We start from the raw sequence: 18,814 nt of genomic DNA, 5'->3' as shown, positions 1-18,814 counted from the left end.
TGGCTGGCTCACTGTTGTACCTCATTCCTGACCTCATCGGGACATACTCACTAGGGCTGTTCGATATAACGATATATATCGGATGACAATATAAAAACGTCTATCGTTGCATACGCTATTGTTTGTTTCGTGGTGTCGCAAAAATAAACTGTTTACGGCAACATTTTTTCATGGTTTTGATGGGCACTGTAGTGGCTATATTAATTAAAGATCTCTTTCGCTTATATTTAATATAAACACACTACAGACAGACAAGCGCTTGTTTTTATGCGTTGTCGTTAGCAACAACGACGGTGTCCGCTTGTTTATTTTCCACATAAACCTTTCACAATAAAGCTCAAGATCCTGTTGAGACTTTTCAAAATAAACTGAATCACGTGAAAGATGCAGAGTATTTACGGATGAGAAGCAAAAAAGAGCCGCCAGGTGCTAAAAAATAAACCTTAGACTCAAACGTTAGAACAGGCTTTTCCCCGCAGCACGCCGTGTAATAAATACAAAGAAAACGGCGGCCGTTACAACTTGTGTCTAAAAATGTATCGTTTCATGCATCGGTTAAAACACTCGACTCCAGCTACGTGACGCGCAGCTGGAAACACTTCACGCAAGTCGAGCTGCCCGAGATTCACAGAATTTACAGAAAATGTTACATTTTTGTGATTTATATCGTTGTCAGGACGATAGAATTCTTATATCGGGATATGAGATTTTGGTCTTATCGCACAGCCCTAATACTCACAATCATTGGAACCAAACATCAAGGCTAGTTCTTGTCTAATTTGGCCTACCTCACCCTTTTCTCTCAGTTTCCCCTCCTTAAGATCGGCTTCTTTACAGCCACCCTTCCACTAACATCTTTTCTGATGAATTTTCAGAGAACAGTAGAGGGATTAACTGAAGGTGCAGTTCAGTTTCTTTAGGATGTGACTTTCAGATACTGTTCATCTACTGTAGCTGGTTTATTTTTAGGCCTGCCACTTCTGTTTTTAATCCACCAGTTTCCACCATGCTGAGATAATGCCAAGTTTCAGCTAATGGCTTCTTGGAACTCGCCTTGTTGATGCAAAAATAGTATTCCGGGCCAGGGACACAACACTGGTTCATCCCTGGAGAAACACTCAAGACCACTTTAAAAAGTGACAATAATGTGTTGCTCTCTGGAAGCAAAATATAAAGAAACAAGAGTTGAAGCCTTTTGTGCTGTATGTGTAAAACTAATCACATTTCCTTTTGATCTCTGCAACAGTTTGTGCTTTTTATTAACCTGCTAAGCAAAGACAGCTTTGAAATCAATCTTAAATTATTAAAGTTTTTCCCCTATAGGACACAGTTGAAGCAGCAATAATGTTAACATATGGGAGGCACAAACTGGGCGTTGTGACATTTGACACTGTCCGACACGCGAGGAGGTTAACTGTTTTTAGAGTGGCAACATTAATGTTGTGTCTGCTGGTAAATTTCCCACAAGGTCAGAAATGAACTAAATGACTCATTGATTATGGCACTTACAGGAATATACCAGGATGCCCTCGATGTCACGTGAACCTGCTGGCTGTATTGTAGATATTGGATTGGAATGTATTGTTTTACTTTGCAGAGCGTAATCAGTTTTCCTATTAAGAGCCATGTTTCTTTTCTTCCCCCCCCCCAAGTTCGCCGCAGTGTCTGCTGTTTATTTTGTAACAACAAGAGCGTGCGATTATTAACATCATCATGATGATGTGTAGTGGGGGAAAAGAAGCCTCCTTTAGTGCCATTGATCCTAAAAACATATCAAACCAGGCTTCTGCTGCCCCATTTCTCTGTGGGAACACTGGTGTAAGCAACATCCACACCAACCGCGCTCCACTGGCGTGTGCAAGACATCTGACAGTTTCTATCTCTTGGACCACATGCCTCCAACTCTCATGGTTCAGCATTTCTTTAGCTCCAGTCTCAGTGTGGGAGGGTGTGTACATGTACGTGTGCAACCGAGTTCAGTTGGTTCTGAAAGATTCTCAGTTATAATTGCACGACATGACAAAGGGAATCCGTTACCCGCGCTGAGATTTTGAGTTTGTAGCCTGCTGCTTCCAGCTTCAGTCACGTCCCTGCAGCGCTCACACGCGTGTGCCTTGGATACACATTTACAGATCGCAGGATCAGCTTATTGACGTGACTGAAAGGGATGAAGAAAGTAGAGGAAGGAAGAGAATTCCCCTGCACCGACGACTGTGCCATCTGCTTTATTAACAGCCCACTGTAGTGCAGTCCAATTAATTCAAACTGTAAATTCCTGCTTGTCACATTTCATTGGAGCGACGGCAAAAACTGACAACCCAGTGAAGCAAACACAGTAGCAAGTTAAAGGTGGGATGAAACTCAACGAGAATACATGAGATAAAATAGGACACTGGAAGAAATGCAAAGTCTTTCCACAATCAAGCCTATATTTTCTTTAGCACACGGGATTCTCATCTTGAAATTAATCTCCCACTCCTGAGAAAGATGCAGTATATCACGATGAGTTGTCACAGCTGAGACAGGTTTCAGACATTTACTCTGTTGCCTTCCTACCAGCGTATATATAGAGCCTGTGTTACGTCTGTCCAGGGACCCCCTGTCTGACTTGAAGTGAGAAAGTGAGCTGGCAGGAAAGCAGAGGTAGGAGCGAGGGAGGAATAAAGAAGCTATTTTTAGACTCGTGTTGCTGTAGTGCATACATATTGGCTTGGAGACTGTGCCTTTTTTGAAAAGTAAAGTCAACTCTAGATGTTGTTCTCTTCAGATTGTATTCGGGGAACACAAATAGTTAAATGTGTACAAGTAAATTAAAATAAACTGTAATAATAATTGTTCAGTCGACCACTGGCTGGTGTTTTACGCAGTAACTTTTCACGGTATGTTTCACATTCTGTTGTCAGTGATCCAGAGCTCTATTTGTACAATTATTGAGCAGTAATCACCCCAGTCTGATGATCCATACCGTGACTCACATGCCCCTGAGTCGCATAGATCTCCTCTCAAAAGCTTCTATACATGTCCTGCTAAAGCTCCTCAGGGCCCATAGTGGCTCTGGCCTGGTGTTGTAAAGCTGGGTTACTATTGACTGGAACTCAGGGCGGGGGAATCAGCTGGCTTAGCTTACTTGCACTCCATGTGCACTTGCATCAACTGCATATTCACGTGTACAAACATATCGGTGTTAGACTCCCTTGAATTGTAGCCAGCTTGTATTTGTAAGTGCATTTGTTTCCAAAATTAGATTTTTATTTCCCAAGTCGACAGCACTGTAATCAGTCGTTAGAAATGTCTGCACATGAAATAACAACCATCTGTACTTGATGACTTTGCCATATCTGACATGTACTTGACCTGACTAATCCTCTTTCTCTTGACAGAGGGTGAGCCTATTGAAGCCATTGCCAAGTTTGACTACGTCGGGCGCTCTTCTCGAGAGTTGTCTTTCAAGAAGGGCGCCTCCCTGCTGCTGTATCAACGGGCATCTGAAGACTGGTGGGAGGGGAGGCACAATGGGATTGATGGCCTGGTGCCACACCAGTACATTGTAGTCCAAGACATGTGAGTGTCCTACAAATACAAATATAGAGCAATAAATGTCTTCTGTATTGAGCACAAACAAAAGATGTGCATCATGCACAGTGAATACTGACTAGTCAGTTTACCTCTAGCTAACCTCAAACTGTAGGCAGTTGTAAAGGAAGAATCAGATGTTCATAATATATGTTATGTACTTTCTTCCCAAGAGATGGATGGGAACATTCATACATCCATTTTCTTAACTGCTTATCCAGTTCAGGGGTGTGGGGGTTGGGCTGGAGCTTATCTGAGCTGTCATAGGGCAGGAGGCAGGCTGGACAGGAAGATTTATACTGTTTGCTATCTGTACAGTAAATATGATGCCAGCATCTTTTGAACTAAACCTAAGATGAGGGAAAACATTTACTCGTTCCACAGCTGACAGAGTCCTCAAACCTTGAAAAATGCTCTAACAGAAGGTGATTATAAAGAACCACAGAAAGCAATACATTCATTTATAGATTGAATGTATATACAAATGTAATTTTTATATATTTTTAATTATACAATTAAATGGAATTCTTTAGTTAGAAGTCGAACGAGTAGTTTCTGACCTCTCCTCGCTTAATTATTATACCAAAGCCTACTTAACTAGTGCCGGATCCACTTAGAGTCTGAGAGCTAAAGTCCTTAGCAAAATATCCCTGTGGGTTAAACAACACACTTGTCCTTGTTGACTTTGCTCCACAAAAAGGCTGCTAGGCCGTCAGGTTACTATAGGGTCACGCACAGGGGACCTTCAGGCTCATTTGTCTTGTCCTCCACTGTCATCCCTGCTCAGCTGTGGAGCTTTCTGCATCTCCAGGGTCCTTAACCAAGCCTTCTGTCACTGTCTCGTGCTCTCAGCACTAACAAGCATACACTCTGCCATAGCGACTGTTGGTGCCTAATGGACTGAAGTCACTGTCTCGTTAGGACTGGAACAGAATCACTCCAATCACTTAGTAGCTGGCTGGCAAAACAGTCATTTGGAATGCCTTCACGCTCTTTCTGTTTTCCTCCTTCCCCTGCTACTGTTGTCCCGTCAAAGGACCCCTATCAATAATTCACTATGAGGGAGCACTGCTGATGGGGTGTCATCTTAGTTAATGAAAGAGCACAGAAATTTACAGCTGTACACGTTGTTCCCAAGGAAGTAACGTCCTGGTCTCTACTTAAAGTGAGCAGGCAGAGGAATGTAAGAGCGCGCAAGATTGCAATCTTCACTCGTCCTGTAAAAAAATAAAATATGCAGGGAGATGTTTCCCAAAGTACTTTGGCACAAGATGTCACCTGTCAACATTTGACTGCGAAAATTCGTTTGTAATTTTTGTTGGTAGCTGCCTCTGCTTTGGAGAAGTGCTCGTCTGTGCTGTGACCCTGTGCGTTCATGTGGATTTGCTAAATAAGTGACTGTGTTTGATGATGCCATCAGAGGCAACAGTGCAGCTCAGTAGGTCTGATTACTGTCACCTGACAGGCACCAACTGTACCGAGTATCCAGTGACACAGCTCGCTGAAACTCATGCAGCTGGTTTGTGTGTGAGTGTTTGTGCGTGTCGCCGACACAGCGCATCACCAGAATGCTGAGAGGTTCGGGACTATGACTCATCTGACTCCGTAGACCTTGTGGGGTGGGGGTGGAGGTGACACATGCTGACTCTCAGGAAACGGATGGAAAATACTGATACTGAAGAACTGAACAAATATAAAAGATTGACTGATTTGCTGATTTGTCCCTTTTTTTTTCTTTTTTTTTTACTGTTGGTTTGTCTATCACTTCTTGCTCTTTTCATGTCTCAATGTCACACTGTCTCTGTGTCCCAGAGATGACAACTTCTCAGACACTCTGAGTCAGAAGGCTGACAGCGAGGCCAGCAGTGGCCATGCTGGGGAGGATAAATGCTCAGGAAAAGACATCGGTTCACCCAATGACACCAGGATCCCTGAAGCCTTCATCACCAGGTGGGTATACTGCTGTAAAACAGTGCTAGCAATGTTGATGCTTTTTTGTTTGTTTGTTTTTTTACACAATTTCTGTCAACTACCTTAATTAGGGACCACAAAGATTTTGCAGTTCTGAATATCAAAAAAAACTCTCTGTATTTTAATTTGGATCATAGACGCTCTCCCCACGTTTTTAAAGAGGAATGTCAAAATTTGTTTTACATCCACATCCAGCCCACTTTGGTCTTATGTGGGATGCAAAATTAACAGTTATTTCAAGAGAAAGGAATCTGTCAGCACAACTCTTTTAGGGCTGCCACGATTAGTCGACGACTGATTTAATAGTCGACGCGTCGTTTGAAGCTTTGTAAGATCCCAAAAGACGCAGGAATAAGTAGTAGGATTTAAGAGTGTAATAACGGACTGAAACAGAAGATGGCAGCACTGCATGTACAAGGATGCCAGCTGCCGTTAAACCCCGAAGAAGAAGAAGAAGCTGTGTCCCAGAATTCATAGCGCAGCCCAGCTCAGTTTCCAACAATGGCGGCAGCTGCTTAGTTTTAATATTACTCTTATTATTTTTTCTGGGTCACAAAATAAACGTTTAACATATTTTCAGGCGAGAATGTAGCTGTGTAAACCTCAAATATCTGCTCAGTTTATCAAGACACCACATATTTTCAAAAGCGCTCCGACGTTTTCGGAGACGTCTGTTACCCACTAGCTCGATAGCTAGCCGGGGGCAAGGCTCACTAGAGCCGTGAGAACACCGGACTCCCAGCAAATCGTTTTCAAACCCACTACCGTCTTTCGCTACTCAGATTAAACATGATATATAAGTCACTTAGATAACTTAAAAATGTTATTGTTTGGCTTTTTGTAGTATTTTATTTGTTCCTGAGTAAATCGGTTTGGCTGAGATTAAAGTTATAGTTTTTACACAGCTGAATAAACGTCAAGCAGACAGCTGATCATCAGAAGTGTGAGATGCTCGAGAATATACTCCGGTGTCCTGTTATATTTTAGATAGCAAGGAGTTTATTAAACTTCACCGAAACAATCTGCAAATTTCATTAAAATTTAATAAACTATCATCTTGTCTTTATTTTTAGTTAGCACATACCTTAAACACTTAAAGCTGTAAGCTAATGATAGTTATATAAGAGCAGATGCTGCTGGTGCAATAAGCTGTACGTTTTATGTCCAATAGATGATGATCTGATTAGTCCACTAATCGCAAAAATAATCGGTGACTAGTCGACTATCAAAATAATCGTTTGTGGCAGCCCTAGACTCTTTGGGCTTAAAGTCTTTGGTGTGGCATTAATAGCCATGGGGCAGGTTTTTATCAGTAGGAAAAGCTGTAAAACTTATGAAAATTAAATTTAAAAAGTCCAAAATTCTTGTTCTCCTTCACATTTTACAAAGTAATCCAGTGGGCCAGATTGGAGTCTTTGCTGGGCCAATTCTGGCCCCAGGCCTTATGTTTGCCACCCTTGTTTCGCGGTAATTAGTTTACTGCAAATTTGACTTTTACCCTGTTAAATCACTGCAAATTATTCATAATGTTTCCATTTTACCTAAAACAGGGCAGTTGGAGACCATTAGTTTTACGGCAGCAGTAACAGTAACTCCTGAGTGTGCTGCCTTCCTCTGACATTGTGTTTCCTAAACTCAACTCTTTGTCTCATTGCAAGCATCAGCCACATTGTTTTGTCCCAAGTTACCAGACAGTTCCCGTCAGAAAGTATGAGTATTAAACAACTTTTTCAGTCATGGAGGATTGGCACACACACACATACACACACTGTATAGACACACAAATCCAATCACACCTCAGTCTTTTTGGCAGTCTCTCTGCTGGTTGCATGCCAGTATTTTGTCTCCTGCTTCTCTTTTCATTGGTGGAGGATAAGCGACCTTGAAATATCTCTTACTGGGTTTTGGCCAAACACATGCTATTTTATTCAGAGCCATACTCACTCCCTCTACTTCACTGTTGAAATGTTGATGATTCATGCTAGAGGCAATATTTACACCACTGCAGGTATTGGTATGCAGCTGAACATATCTGAATGAATCATCCTTTTAACATCAGCCTTAATAAGCGTCCTCATAGTCCTTAAACTAGAATCTGTCACACTCTTCCTGTCACTGGCTCCCAGGTGATCCCCACCTCTCTCTTCTTTCTTCTACCCTCCACCCTCCCCCTGCTCACTATCTACTTTTCCATTCAAACAGCAAGTTTTGAATCATTTATACCACTGGATATTTTTTTCTTTGGATATTTTCCCCTCTTGGTGGTCTCAGTCAATAACACGCTCACCAGACAGACTTCTATGGTAATCACAGTAAGCATTAGTAAACAAGACAGCTGTGTTAGAGCCTCTTTTAGTGGAGAAGGAGCACGTTGATGTGACCAGAACAATTCCTTCACTTGGCCTGTTTTTCTGTGTTAATGAAGAGGCGCATGTACAGCGTCTTGTGATTTATGTTACATTATTAGTCGAAGCCATAATAAGCAAAGGGTGAGCTGTCAATGCGGTGACAGCTTGCAGAGTAAGTTGCGGTGCCTGTTGTAGTACATGCTGTCCCAGAGGAAGATTAGTGATATACATGCTGACTGCTCCACCTGCAGTTTATGAGCAGGTACTGCAGTTGTTTTGCTATTCAAGAAATGTCAGTGCAGTCAAGGAAAAAAATGTTGTTTCCTCACCAGACACCATGTCTGCACCACTCCACCACTGGCTCTCTATTATTTAGTGTGTGAGCTTTCAACAGCAGCCATTGGTGCAGTCATATGTTTTTATTATGCGCATGAATTTATAAATTTACATTCAGATGTGTGTGGGTTTCAGAGTGTTACATAATCAAAGGTCTGTTTGGATTTACCTGATACTCTGGCATTGCAGGTAGAGCTCACATTATATTCACCAAAATATTCACCACCTTCTCGTCCATCCTCATTACTGCTTTTTGTTTATCACAGTAATAAAACTGCCTGGAAATGTTAATGATAATGTCTGAGAGCTCGTTCATGGGGCTGATGTAAACTCTCTACTTGAAGCCGTTTCGGAGAAACAACCGAGGAAGAGTTATTACTGAAGATGATTAACTGTAATAACTGACCTGACCTGCATTAGAATCCAGATGCTGTATTACTAATTTAATCTTTTAAGTTGTCACTATTTCCATAAATGTAACACCAACTCAAAAAGCAAGTGATAATAAAATTAGACACTGCGCTGCTTGACTGTAAGTGATGAGCTGCTTTGATTAATCGTTACAGCCCTCGACTCTGTTGTGGTTGTCATACTTACGCAGAGCTGAACCTGTTGGAGCAATACAAAGGAAGATGCGCTCCTCTACTGGTCTTTTATGGAGTAACACAAATGCTTCAGTGAAACTGATGTTGGCGTGGAGCAGTCTGTGAATGTAAAGGGATTTATGTGTGATAGAAGTGCATTCATACTCAGCTCCGTCTCCGTGTTTTAACTGCGATAAGGCAGCTTCAGCGTCCCCTGGAGGAGTCTGTTTTGATCCTCTGATGAACAACAGACCTCACCCCTCTGGTTGACAGATCCATTCTACCTGCTCTCCAGAATAACCTTAACCGATGCTCGACATCAAGGATTTCCTCAAAAAGCTAATATGCCCCATCTAATTCTGTTTTTAGAAGCTTTAAACTACTAATAAATCACAGCTAATGTGATGAAGTCGTGGTGAGGAAAACTGCTTTTTTAATGCTTGCCTATTGTTTCCTCTTTCCTGCACTTATATTGCAGCAGACACAGGAAAAGATCAGATCCACCGTCTCGACGGCCACCTGCCCGTCCCAGTGATGTCCACTGCATGGTGCATACTTCCCAGCAGAGTCATAGTGGACATGGCGGGACTCCAGAGATGGGCTCACCAGTTCTAGGCCACTTCAGCCCACGGGACATACTGCGAAGTCGCAATCACGTTGCCATAGACAGCCCTGAGCGACGGCGCCGCGCTGGCCACAGCAGTCTGACGAATATCAGTCGTCACGAGTCCCTGAAGAAGATGGAGAGCCCACCGATTCGACGTTCCACGTCCTCGGGCCAGTACACAGGCTTTACCGACGCCCATCACCACCACCACCACCACCACCACCACGGCGGCAAGCCCCTGGATCCGGAGACCATCGCACAGGTCAGCGCGGGACGAGCGGCGACCCGACCGCAGCTCCCTCCACCATCAAAGCCCTGCCCTGCCCTGTAAAAACATAGTCAGTCCCAGTCTTCTGCTTCCTCTGGCTGCAACCTAGTCCCTGTGCTAAAGAAACGCAAAAGACTAGCTTCACAGGCAGACGGCAGGGATCACAGTATACTCCTACGTACAATATTCCTATAAATTCTGAATTTTTTGGAAAATGCCAAATATTCCAAAGTCTGATCTTGAATTTTGTCATCATTCTAATATGGCTTCTGTCATATAAGATTATATAATAGTGGAGCCATAGTCTTTTTATAGGCTGTCATTTAGAAAGCAGAGGGTTACAGAGAGCACCTTAAACTGTGCTGGGCTGTCGGTCTGCCTACTGGGAGCATGCTAAGATGAACATGTCATCTCTGCATCTCATTTGCAATCCAGAGCCATTAACATGGTGAGGGAGAAGAGCCAGTATTAAGTAATATTGTCTACTAACTTTGCATGTATACTGCATGCTTGGTGTTTTCTTAAAAAATCTCTCCTCGTGGTCTTCTTTTATATTGTGTCTGTGTTCTCCATGTTTTTGCATGTTTATGGTCTTTTTCACTCTTAATTTCTCCATCCAATCTTGCCTTCTTGTTTTTTCTCTCTTTTTTCATCTTAACCCTCCTGCTCGTGTCTTGCCTATGTCATTATCATCCTCTCTCACGCACATTTTTCTTCTCTCCTGCAGGACATAGAGGAAACTATGAACACTGCTCTGAATGAGCTGCGAGAGCTGGAGCGGCAGAGCTCAGCCAAGCACGCCCCCGACGTGGTGTTGGACACCCTGGAGCAGCGGCAGACCTCCGGCAGCAGCGGCGGAGGTCCGACACCGGCCAGCTCCAGCGAGTCCCTCAGCCCCATCCACGGCGTCATGCTGAGGTCAACTGCCAACACTGAGCCGCCCACCCGCCGCAGCACCAGCTCCTCCAATGATTCTGTGAGCACGTTCAAGCCCGTGGTAGCACCACGCATGGGGGTGCAGCTCAAACCCCCCGCTTTGAGGCCCAAGCCCATGGTCTTACCAAAATCAAATCAGGCCCCTCAGCCTCCTGCTAATTCTTCTCAGGACCCTCTGGATAAGTCCTGCACCATGTAACCTCCAGGCCGGGCATCGGAGAATGTAAATCAAAAACTCTCAATCTAGTTCCCAAGAGACTGTGAAACCAGTGTTTACAGTTCTCAGAGAGAGTACAAGTAATATCTAAGAGTGTGTAAAATACTTGGCCCTGGATTGGAGACATTTCTTTTTGATGGTTTGAATCTGAAAACAAGAATTTAAAGAGGATTAGATCTGAGTTATTGATGTAGGAGTTGTAGTGAAGACAGATTTGTCAGCCAGATATGTCTGTTGTCTCAGATTTGTGTTAATATGTTTAGGTAATATTAATATTAAACAACAGATATCTTAAAAAAAAAAAGAATTTAAAAACAACAAATCACAAAGGCTTCCGGAAAGTTTTAGAAAATGTACACATTAGTTTAGTTTACAGATGATAATGAACTGTAACTCTGAACAACATATGGTGCATGCAGTTCTTGAACCTGTGGTGAGAGCTGTAGTGACCACAGGGGTAGGAACTAGATTTTTCTTTCCCTTTTATCTAGAATGGCCTTCGGAGGTGTTGCGAACCAGTACATAGATCATACATCAGATGTTCATTAATAGAAAAGGTGCTGTGACTTGCTGGGCAGAAAGAGTTTTAAGGAGCCAAAAGAGCCCTTTACAGATTATTTATTAACGGTACTCTGTTAATAAATGAATAGTACTGACACCAGTATGCTTTTTTCCACTCGCATGTAAACTGCAGCTTTCTTCAGCAAAGCATGCCATCTGTTGTGTTTCGTTAAGTACAAAGATCACCTCTGTGCTGGCTTCACTCAGATTTATTTAAGCATATTGCCTGGAATGACAGATGATGATTGGATAAAACCACTATTGCTTTATGACTTTTACGTCTGAACATTTTGATGCGTTCATAAATTCCTGCAACGTTATCTTAGATTGTGGGAAGAAATGCGCCTGATATGTGTTTGCTTTTGCATCTGTGTAACCTTTAGGGAGAAAATGATGTTGAAAAATATGTTGTTACACTGCGTGGACTACATGCCATAGCTTCCTTTTATGCCTTGTTTGGCTTTATTTACCCAAAGACATGAGTTTAGAAGTCAAAGCACGGATACTGATCCTTCATGTTTAGACTCAAGGTGGCGCCCTGTGGTTGTGCTGCCAGTAGCCATGGACCTGATGACTGTTAGTTGTAAAAGCCTCCTAATACGTTCCCCCTGCTTCCTGTGCTTCTCTTTGCGAAGGTGTTTGAAAACAGCAGCTTGCTTTGAGTCCTCTAGTCTGTTTTATATTTGGGAAAGAATGTCAATAATGTTTGCATACTGCTCTCAGACTGACATTGAAGCTCTTTTCGCGCATTTACCGATTTGTGTGGATGATACTTAGAAGTGCATGAAAAGAAATGGGCTACGTGGGTCAGTCAGCTCCTATATAATGATTTCAAAATGCAATAGCCTCATAAAATTGTATGTGCCAGACTTCCAGTTTTGTGGCTGCACCCCTGTATGTCTCCATTTGTTTTTGTTTTTTTAACCTCTGTACTGTAGAAATAACAGAGCCGGGTGCATGTCATTGGAGTGTTTGGCTAGCATAGTTACATATAGAAAAGAGTTTGGTAGTTAGGTTGCAGTGCATAAGCAATGCTCTCTAACAGCAGGTTTACACTATCTTTGACTTGACAAATATTATATGTATAAATAATTAAAGGTTAATTAATTTCTGAATTACTAACTTTCATTATTTTTGTAATCTTCTTTTTGTTATATTTGTTGTGTTTCTGGGTAGAAATCACTTAGAAGATATGATGTAGAATAAATATCCAGAGATACAGGTGTCCCACCTATAGTGTGAAGCCAGTTGTGTATATAAAAAATGTGTTTTTGTCACTATGTAACATCAGCAACAGTAGGACTCAAGTTATGCTGTCTGTAGGCTTTAAGCTACTCTGTGGTGTTATGTACATCTGTATTCTGTGAAAGTGCCTTTGGAAATGTTTTAGAGGAACTTCAGACACTCTGCCCGGTCGCATATTAGATGCCGTGTTTTTGAGAAAATGCAGTGCAGGATGATGAAGTGTATAAGAAATTATGCCATTTTCCAAACAGTTATATGGCAGAATTGATCATAAATAAACAGCTTACTCAATGTGACATTGCACTTTTATGTATATAACTGTATATATGGCATGTAATATCATAACGTTTAGAGTTCATTCAAGGATTTCTTTCTAATAAAGGAAATAGTTTGTCGACCTTGTGTGTGTTTTTGTTTTTGTTTGTTTTATTGAGGAAATTTAACTGCAATTTACTAAATAGATTGACTACACTTGTGTAGATGAAATTTTAGTGCCCCTAAAAGACGTTTGAGCCAGAACAGTAAAATTACCAGTTTTGCAAAGAATAACATACACTGTCAAGAATAATAAAAAATTGTGAAAGCTTTCATTAAATTAGAAAACAGACTCATTGCCTTCACTGTATGGGGACAAGGACCAGCTTAGTATCATCTGTTTCCCACAGAGCCTCTTTCTCAGCCAGTGTGTGTCTATTCTTTATGTTCTGTTTGGATAGCAGAAAAGTACAGTTTCAAGATTGTAGTCATTCAGATTTGCAACAGTCAAAAAGAGAGTAGATGATTGGTAAATAGATCGATGCTTACAAAGCACTTTTTTACTTTAATTGCACACTCAAAATGCATTTTTACTACAAACCTCATTCACCCAATCTCGCATACATTTATAAAAGTGCTTTTTTCTAAACCTACGCACACTGTCTAACATTCATGCACACTCTGTTAGATGCATTGGGACAACAGCATCTTGCGCAAGGTTACTTCAATGTGCAGAGTACAAGAGCCAGGGATCAAACCTGTAATCTTGCAGCTAGTAAACGACCTGCACTACCTTCTGAGCAATAGATGGTCCGAATAAGATGAGAGTACAGAAACTTGTGAGAGCACAACAAAAGGCAGAAAGGCCACACAAACAAACTGAGTAGTTAGCACATTTCCTCACAGCAAGAGTCCCGAGTCCTTGTTGTGAACACCGGCCAGGGCAGGGCCCTGATGTGTGGAGTTGCCTTTGTTTATTCCAGAAGTTCCTGTTTCTTCCTGCCGTGACATGATCAGTTCATTCTCCTGTCACTGTGCCATTTAACACAGCTGCAGATGGTCCTCGGCACCACACTGCATTACAGAACGAGTTTCCCTTTTGTGTCAATAACAGCTGTCTTAATCTTAAATGAATGAGTTACATTTGCATAAAGAAAGAAAGGAAAAGCAATAACACAACGTGTTTTTAATGTCAATCATAATTTTGAATAAGTAACTCTCAGGGACACAGATATGATGAGGATGAAAGCCATTGTTTTTACATTTAACAAAAAGCATTAAAAGATTGCAAACAATAATAAACAAAGCAGACGCAGAACGATTGATGGAAAGTTTTCTTGTTGTCATCAAATCAGTCATTTGGGAAACTTCTTTTTTCTAAATGTTATGTCCTGCTATGTGTGGGAGTTTTATTGGGATTTGGTGTTCCCCGGAGCTAGTTCCAACCTGTTTGTTCCACACTTTAGTGTGGGTCTTGAAGGCCATCTAGTTAAAACAGAGATGTTGTTTTTAATACTATGGCACAACAGTTTTATTGTTATTGAGGAGAGACTAAATAAAAATAACATTTTACCTCAGCGATCCCAACCTTTCTCTCCCAAGTGTGAATGCTCTGCTTAAGCTTCTTGTATTTGTCTTTGACATGCATGTACTCAGTGATATCAGGAGCCTGATAATCTCTGAGCTGCCGTCTGAGTTTGTGGTTAAGGGCTTCAGCTGCTGAATGCTCCTGAGGAGAGAAAGATCAGGTATTAAAATTGGGGGTTTTAGATTCTTGAAGCTTTACTAATTTCGACAAACCTTCTCAGCATGCTCTAACTCCTCCTCTATTTTTGCCAGCATCTGCCTCACTTTGGCGATGTCATTGCTCAGCTCTGCCGACATTAATGTCACACTCTGCAGCTTTTCCTGCTCATACAGATATGACAGATAAGCTGAAGGTTATACTGGAAATAACGCCAAGAACACCATCTGACAAATTTCCAGCGAGTTACCTTGTGTGAGCTGAGAACACGCTGAACCTTCAAACTGTTGATCTGAAGTTCATCCAGGTTTTTGTCAGGTCTTGGCTCGTCATACTCCTGAAAAAATTCCTAGATGCAATACACAGAACTTTGCATTTACACACTAGCAAAATGAGCAAGTATATAAATGGTTACAAACATGTAAGACATTGACAAACTCTGGCAGCAGAAAGCAGACTGTACATTGATTTTCTGTCCTCTCGTGTAACAGTCTAACCTACACAATCTCTTGACAGCAACACATTTGCTTTCATTCTCTACCTCATACTCAGCTTTCCCCATCTCTTTTTTCTGCTGCAGCTGTTGCAGGAGCTTCTTCTCGTGGAGCTTTAGTGCCTGATTCTTTACATTTAAGGTCTCCAGCTGGGTGACCTGTACATACGTTTGAACAGAACAAATGAGGTGAAAGGGAGGGTATAAACAGGACTGAAGAAAGCGGATAACTAACAAAGGTGAATAAAAGTTCTTTACGCTGCTTGCTTCAATCTTTAGAAGCTAACCCAACTTAATAATCTTAGTAATTTTATTGACTTTATATAAAATACTTGGGTAAAATTAATAATATGACTTTAAAAGGGTAAAAAGTCTCTGGCCTTTGGAAATGTGCATACCTCTAACCTGGAACGATCTATTCAAATACTGCTGTGCACATGTTGATGTCACTGTTTTGTTAAAAAGACAAGTTTTGTTACCTTTAACTTGTCTTCAATGTACTGGAGCACCTTCTCTGGCTCTTTCATTTCTAGCGTGTTGTCCTTCGTAGGTTTGACCAGCCTACGCTCAAAATCGTTCTTGGCCTTCCTGATATCAGCCAGACGTAATTCTGCTTCCTTCATAGAGGCCTGAAAAGACGGGTATGATTCATGAATAAATGTACCTGAGGTCAGTGTTTCTATATATTGTGTTTTATTTTTTGCGTGTGTGTGTTGTAACCTTGTAGTTGTCCTTGTTTTTTTCAGATTTCAGTTTGAGTTTCTCCCGGTCCTGTTGTGTTTCTCTTACTTCTCTCTGTGCTATGCACAGTTTTTGTTCTAAAGTGAGCGGCTGAAAACGGTCCGATATGTTGGACCTGGACTTTCGCCTCCATCCAACGCCCTGAAGGCACAAAAACTCAAAATAGTATCCTAAGATGTTTTGTTCAAGAAAGAGAATGCAAATGTTTTCAGTCAAACATTTATTGGCTGGAAAGAGTGTGCATAGGATGCAATAAGATCTGCTTTATTTTGGCCTGTCTCAAACAGTAAATAAATTGACATTACCTAAAACTATAAAAACATTACACTGCAGCTGGGACAGCCATAAAAAGGACTTTGTTCTTCACTGTCTATCTAATTCACAAGTTCTGACAAATAAAGTGTGCTGTGTGTAGATATGTGTTGAGTGTGAAGCATTAATCTGCAGTGTTTACTTTTAGGAAGAGACCTATAATGGCAAGTAAGGATTTGCATTCAAGGTTATTTAATAAACCTTTATGGTACTTACCCCAGCCCCCAGCTTCAAGCTTCGTGTTGCCCCGGCACCCTCTCCCCCAGCCTGGGATAGCAGGTCTTGTGGATCCAGGCGGCAAATGAAGCTTTCAAACATGTCATTCTCTGCCAGGAGGGCTGCATTGGAATGCCTCGGGGAAGAATGAATAAGAAAAGCAAGCAAAATAAATAAAAAAAAATAAAAAAAAATCACTTAAAAATGCTCGGAGAAGTAACCGATTACTTTAAGAAAAATTAATTAGAAAAAACATTATGTAGAGGGTGGAACAGCTCAACCTGTACCTTTGTAGCTAATGGTTAATAGACGAAAAGTTGTATTTTAGTAACATTAAACTGAAATTACAGACCATTAGCAGAGCATTAGCAAGTAACTTTGGTGGGTTATACGGAATAAGTTAAATAAAGTCAGTTGTAGGGTTACAGCCGATAGGACGGAGTTATTTTTAGTTTAATAAATATGAACTGTCATTACTTTAGTTCTTCGATCCGTTTGTAAATGAGTTCCTTCTGTTCTTGCGTGACCTCGCCATTTTCCTCGATCAAGGAAAGCTCGTCCTCCATGGTTGCTAAGGTACACTGAACCTCTGGTTTCTATGGCCTAGTGTTGCATTCACGCACTTCTGGAAACGTTTTACTCAGTAAGTTTTGCAATGAGAGTAATAGATGTAATAGGGAAAGCTTTAGGACCCAGGGGACCCAAGAGAGCAAGAGAGGGTATAAAAGAGGAAGTAGCAGCAGGTCCTCTTCTTCTGTCATTTGCACTGACGAGGGCTGTGAAAAATGGTTGTGTGAGTAGATGAAGAGCCTGAGGAGTTTTAATTGTCTTCTACACAAACGGTTGTTTTAAACCTCTACAGCAGAGGTTCGAGTAGTGATTTTAGAAGACAAGCCAGGTGTGCAGCAAACAGTTGTCTGCTGGAGGACAGGCTGCACATGTGAATTTGTCACTGTTTTTTCCTCCTTCTCCTTTTTGTTGCGTTTTTGGTTTTAGTAGGGTCACCTTTTAAAACTGTTTTTTATGCCGTGTTTGTTTTTATTTCTACTGGGCTGGTGCAATATTAGTCGGGCAATGTGCAATCCCTGAGCTGGGCTCTTACCTTAGGGGAATTAGGTCTTTTAGAGGTGCTCCGTGTGGATTTGCAGTGAATAAGTTTTATTAAGAGTGACTTTTAGTGCCACCGATTATTGCCTGAACTAAAACACTTAGTGCATGCGATAAGTGTTCTGTTGGGCTCGTATTTATTTGGGGTGGATTTGTTTCTTTTAAAGCAACGAGCATCTGGGACCGCCGAGGGAGAGCAAGCCCTCAGGTGATAGTTGCATTGCTGGCAGGTTGCACCAATAAGACTATCTTGTGGTCGTTAGTGACCTTTTCCATTTTGATCTTTTACGCCTTTTGCAAACCCTTTGTGTTCTTTTAAAATAATAAATTTTAACATATCTGACTGATATTGACCCTCTTGTCCCGTTTATTCTGGGCTCGTTCCTGTAAGAGCTTTGGGCCTGAAAGTTTGCACAAGTAGTATAGAGGCCCTTAGCGGTTACTCGGTGGCTTTTACTCACTACATAGAGTTCAAAAAATGCTCTCGCCTTCCTTCCTCAAGAAGTGTGTGTGTGTATGAGATTTTTTTGTTTGTTTGTGTAACAGAGCACTAATGTGTTGAATAAAATGTCAAAGAAATGAATGTATAATTTATTCCATGAGTTAAACATACATTTCCCCATTCATTCCCAGACAGGACTTAAAACATTTTACTACTGGGGTGTCCAACTCCAGTCCTCGAGAGCTACTGTCCTGCAGCTTTTACATGCATCCTCACTCAACACAGTTGAATCAAATGGTTGAATTACCTCTTCAGTATGCCATCAAATCTGGCAAAGGCCTGATAACAAGCCATTTGATTGAGGTGTGTCGGAACAAGGATGAGTCTAAAAGCTGAAGGACGATAGCTCTCGAGGATTGGAGTTGGACACCCCCGTTCTACTAATATCCCAGCTGCACATAAGACCATCAAACCAAAGGTGCGAATCAATGACTCTACAGCAGGGGTGTCGAACTCCAGGCCTCGACGGCCAGTGTCCTGCAGATTTTTAGATGTGTCCTTGATCAGACACAGCTGATTTAAATGGCTAAATGACCTCCTCAACATGTCTTGAAGTTCTCCAGAGGCCTGGTAATGAACTAATCAACCCAACCCTGACCCGTGGTGATACCTAAAACCTGCAGGACACCGCCCCTCGAGGCCTGGAGTCCGACATCCCTGCAGTCACTGCTGCTAACAAATAACACTGCAAACCGTTACACCCAGTTTTAGAGACACTGCAATCAATTTACCTGTGGCCACGCACTGCAAACAATTCGGGTCTCTGCGCTATGCATGACCTGCAACCTGGGTTTGTAA

The 18,814-nt window shown here is 41.7% G+C and overlaps 2 protein-coding genes across 6 annotated transcripts in view; one reads left to right on the top strand and one right to left on the bottom strand.

The window, feature by feature from the left end:
• srgap1a (SLIT-ROBO Rho GTPase activating protein 1a) overlaps nucleotides 1–13,044 on the top strand; it is a 77,945-nt gene extending 64,901 nt beyond the window's left edge. For 2 of the 5 annotated variants that reach the window (XM_084932858.1, XM_084932854.1), the window contains exons 19-22: nucleotides 3,381–3,561; nucleotides 5,386–5,523; nucleotides 9,294–9,681; nucleotides 10,415–13,044. In XM_084932858.1, the coding sequence (XP_084788984.1) occupies nucleotides 3,381–3,561; nucleotides 5,386–5,523; nucleotides 9,294–9,681; nucleotides 10,415–10,822 (1,115 nt within the window). In that variant the 3' untranslated portion in view covers nucleotides 10,823–13,044. Of the gene's footprint in view, nucleotides 1–3,380; nucleotides 3,562–5,385; nucleotides 5,524–9,290; nucleotides 9,758–10,414 lie in introns of all 5 variants that reach the window. The other 3 variants (XM_084932857.1, XM_084932853.1, XM_084932856.1) reach the window with 2 other exon arrangements.
• A 1,028-nt stretch (nucleotides 13,045–14,072) lies between these two features.
• Nucleotides 14,073–17,970, bottom strand: cfap263 (cilia and flagella associated protein 263). Its single transcript, XM_084932860.1, has 9 exons — nucleotides 16,885–17,970; nucleotides 16,408–16,543; nucleotides 15,859–16,020; nucleotides 15,618–15,767; nucleotides 15,187–15,297; nucleotides 14,896–14,994; nucleotides 14,702–14,809; nucleotides 14,475–14,630; nucleotides 14,073–14,386 (listed from the first exon to the last, which is right to left on the bottom strand). The coding sequence occupies exons 1-9, from the start codon at nucleotides 16,971–16,973 to the stop codon at nucleotides 14,279–14,281; spliced, it is 1,119 nt and encodes a 372-aa protein (XP_084788986.1). The 5' UTR covers nucleotides 16,974–17,970; the 3' UTR covers nucleotides 14,073–14,278.
• Nucleotides 17,971–18,814: the final 844 nt, after the last annotated feature.

Source organism: Perissodus microlepis, chromosome 7, assembly GCF_051167445.1.
Source record: "Perissodus microlepis isolate ML-2025 ecotype Zambia chromosome 7, ASM5116744v1, whole genome shotgun sequence".
In the NCBI taxonomy this organism is placed as follows: Eukaryota; Metazoa; Chordata; class Actinopteri; order Cichliformes; family Cichlidae; genus Perissodus; species Perissodus microlepis.
This window is presented reverse-complemented; position numbering and strand designations above follow the sequence as displayed.

Excerpts from the sequence above, each read along its gene's own strand:
- cfap263 (XM_084932860.1), bottom strand. The coding sequence starts at position 16,973 with ATGGAGGACGAGCTTTCCTTGATCGAGGAAAATGGCGAGGTCACGCAA. Across the intron at positions 14,995-15,186 it reads TGGGGAAAGCTGAGTATGAG|GAATTTTTTCAGGAGTATGA; the intron begins GTAGAGAATGAA and ends TATTGCATCTAG. Across the intron at positions 14,387-14,474 it reads GAAAGGTTGGGATCGCTGAG|ATGGCCTTCAAGACCCACAC; the intron begins GTAAAATGTTAT and ends TGTTTTAACTAG.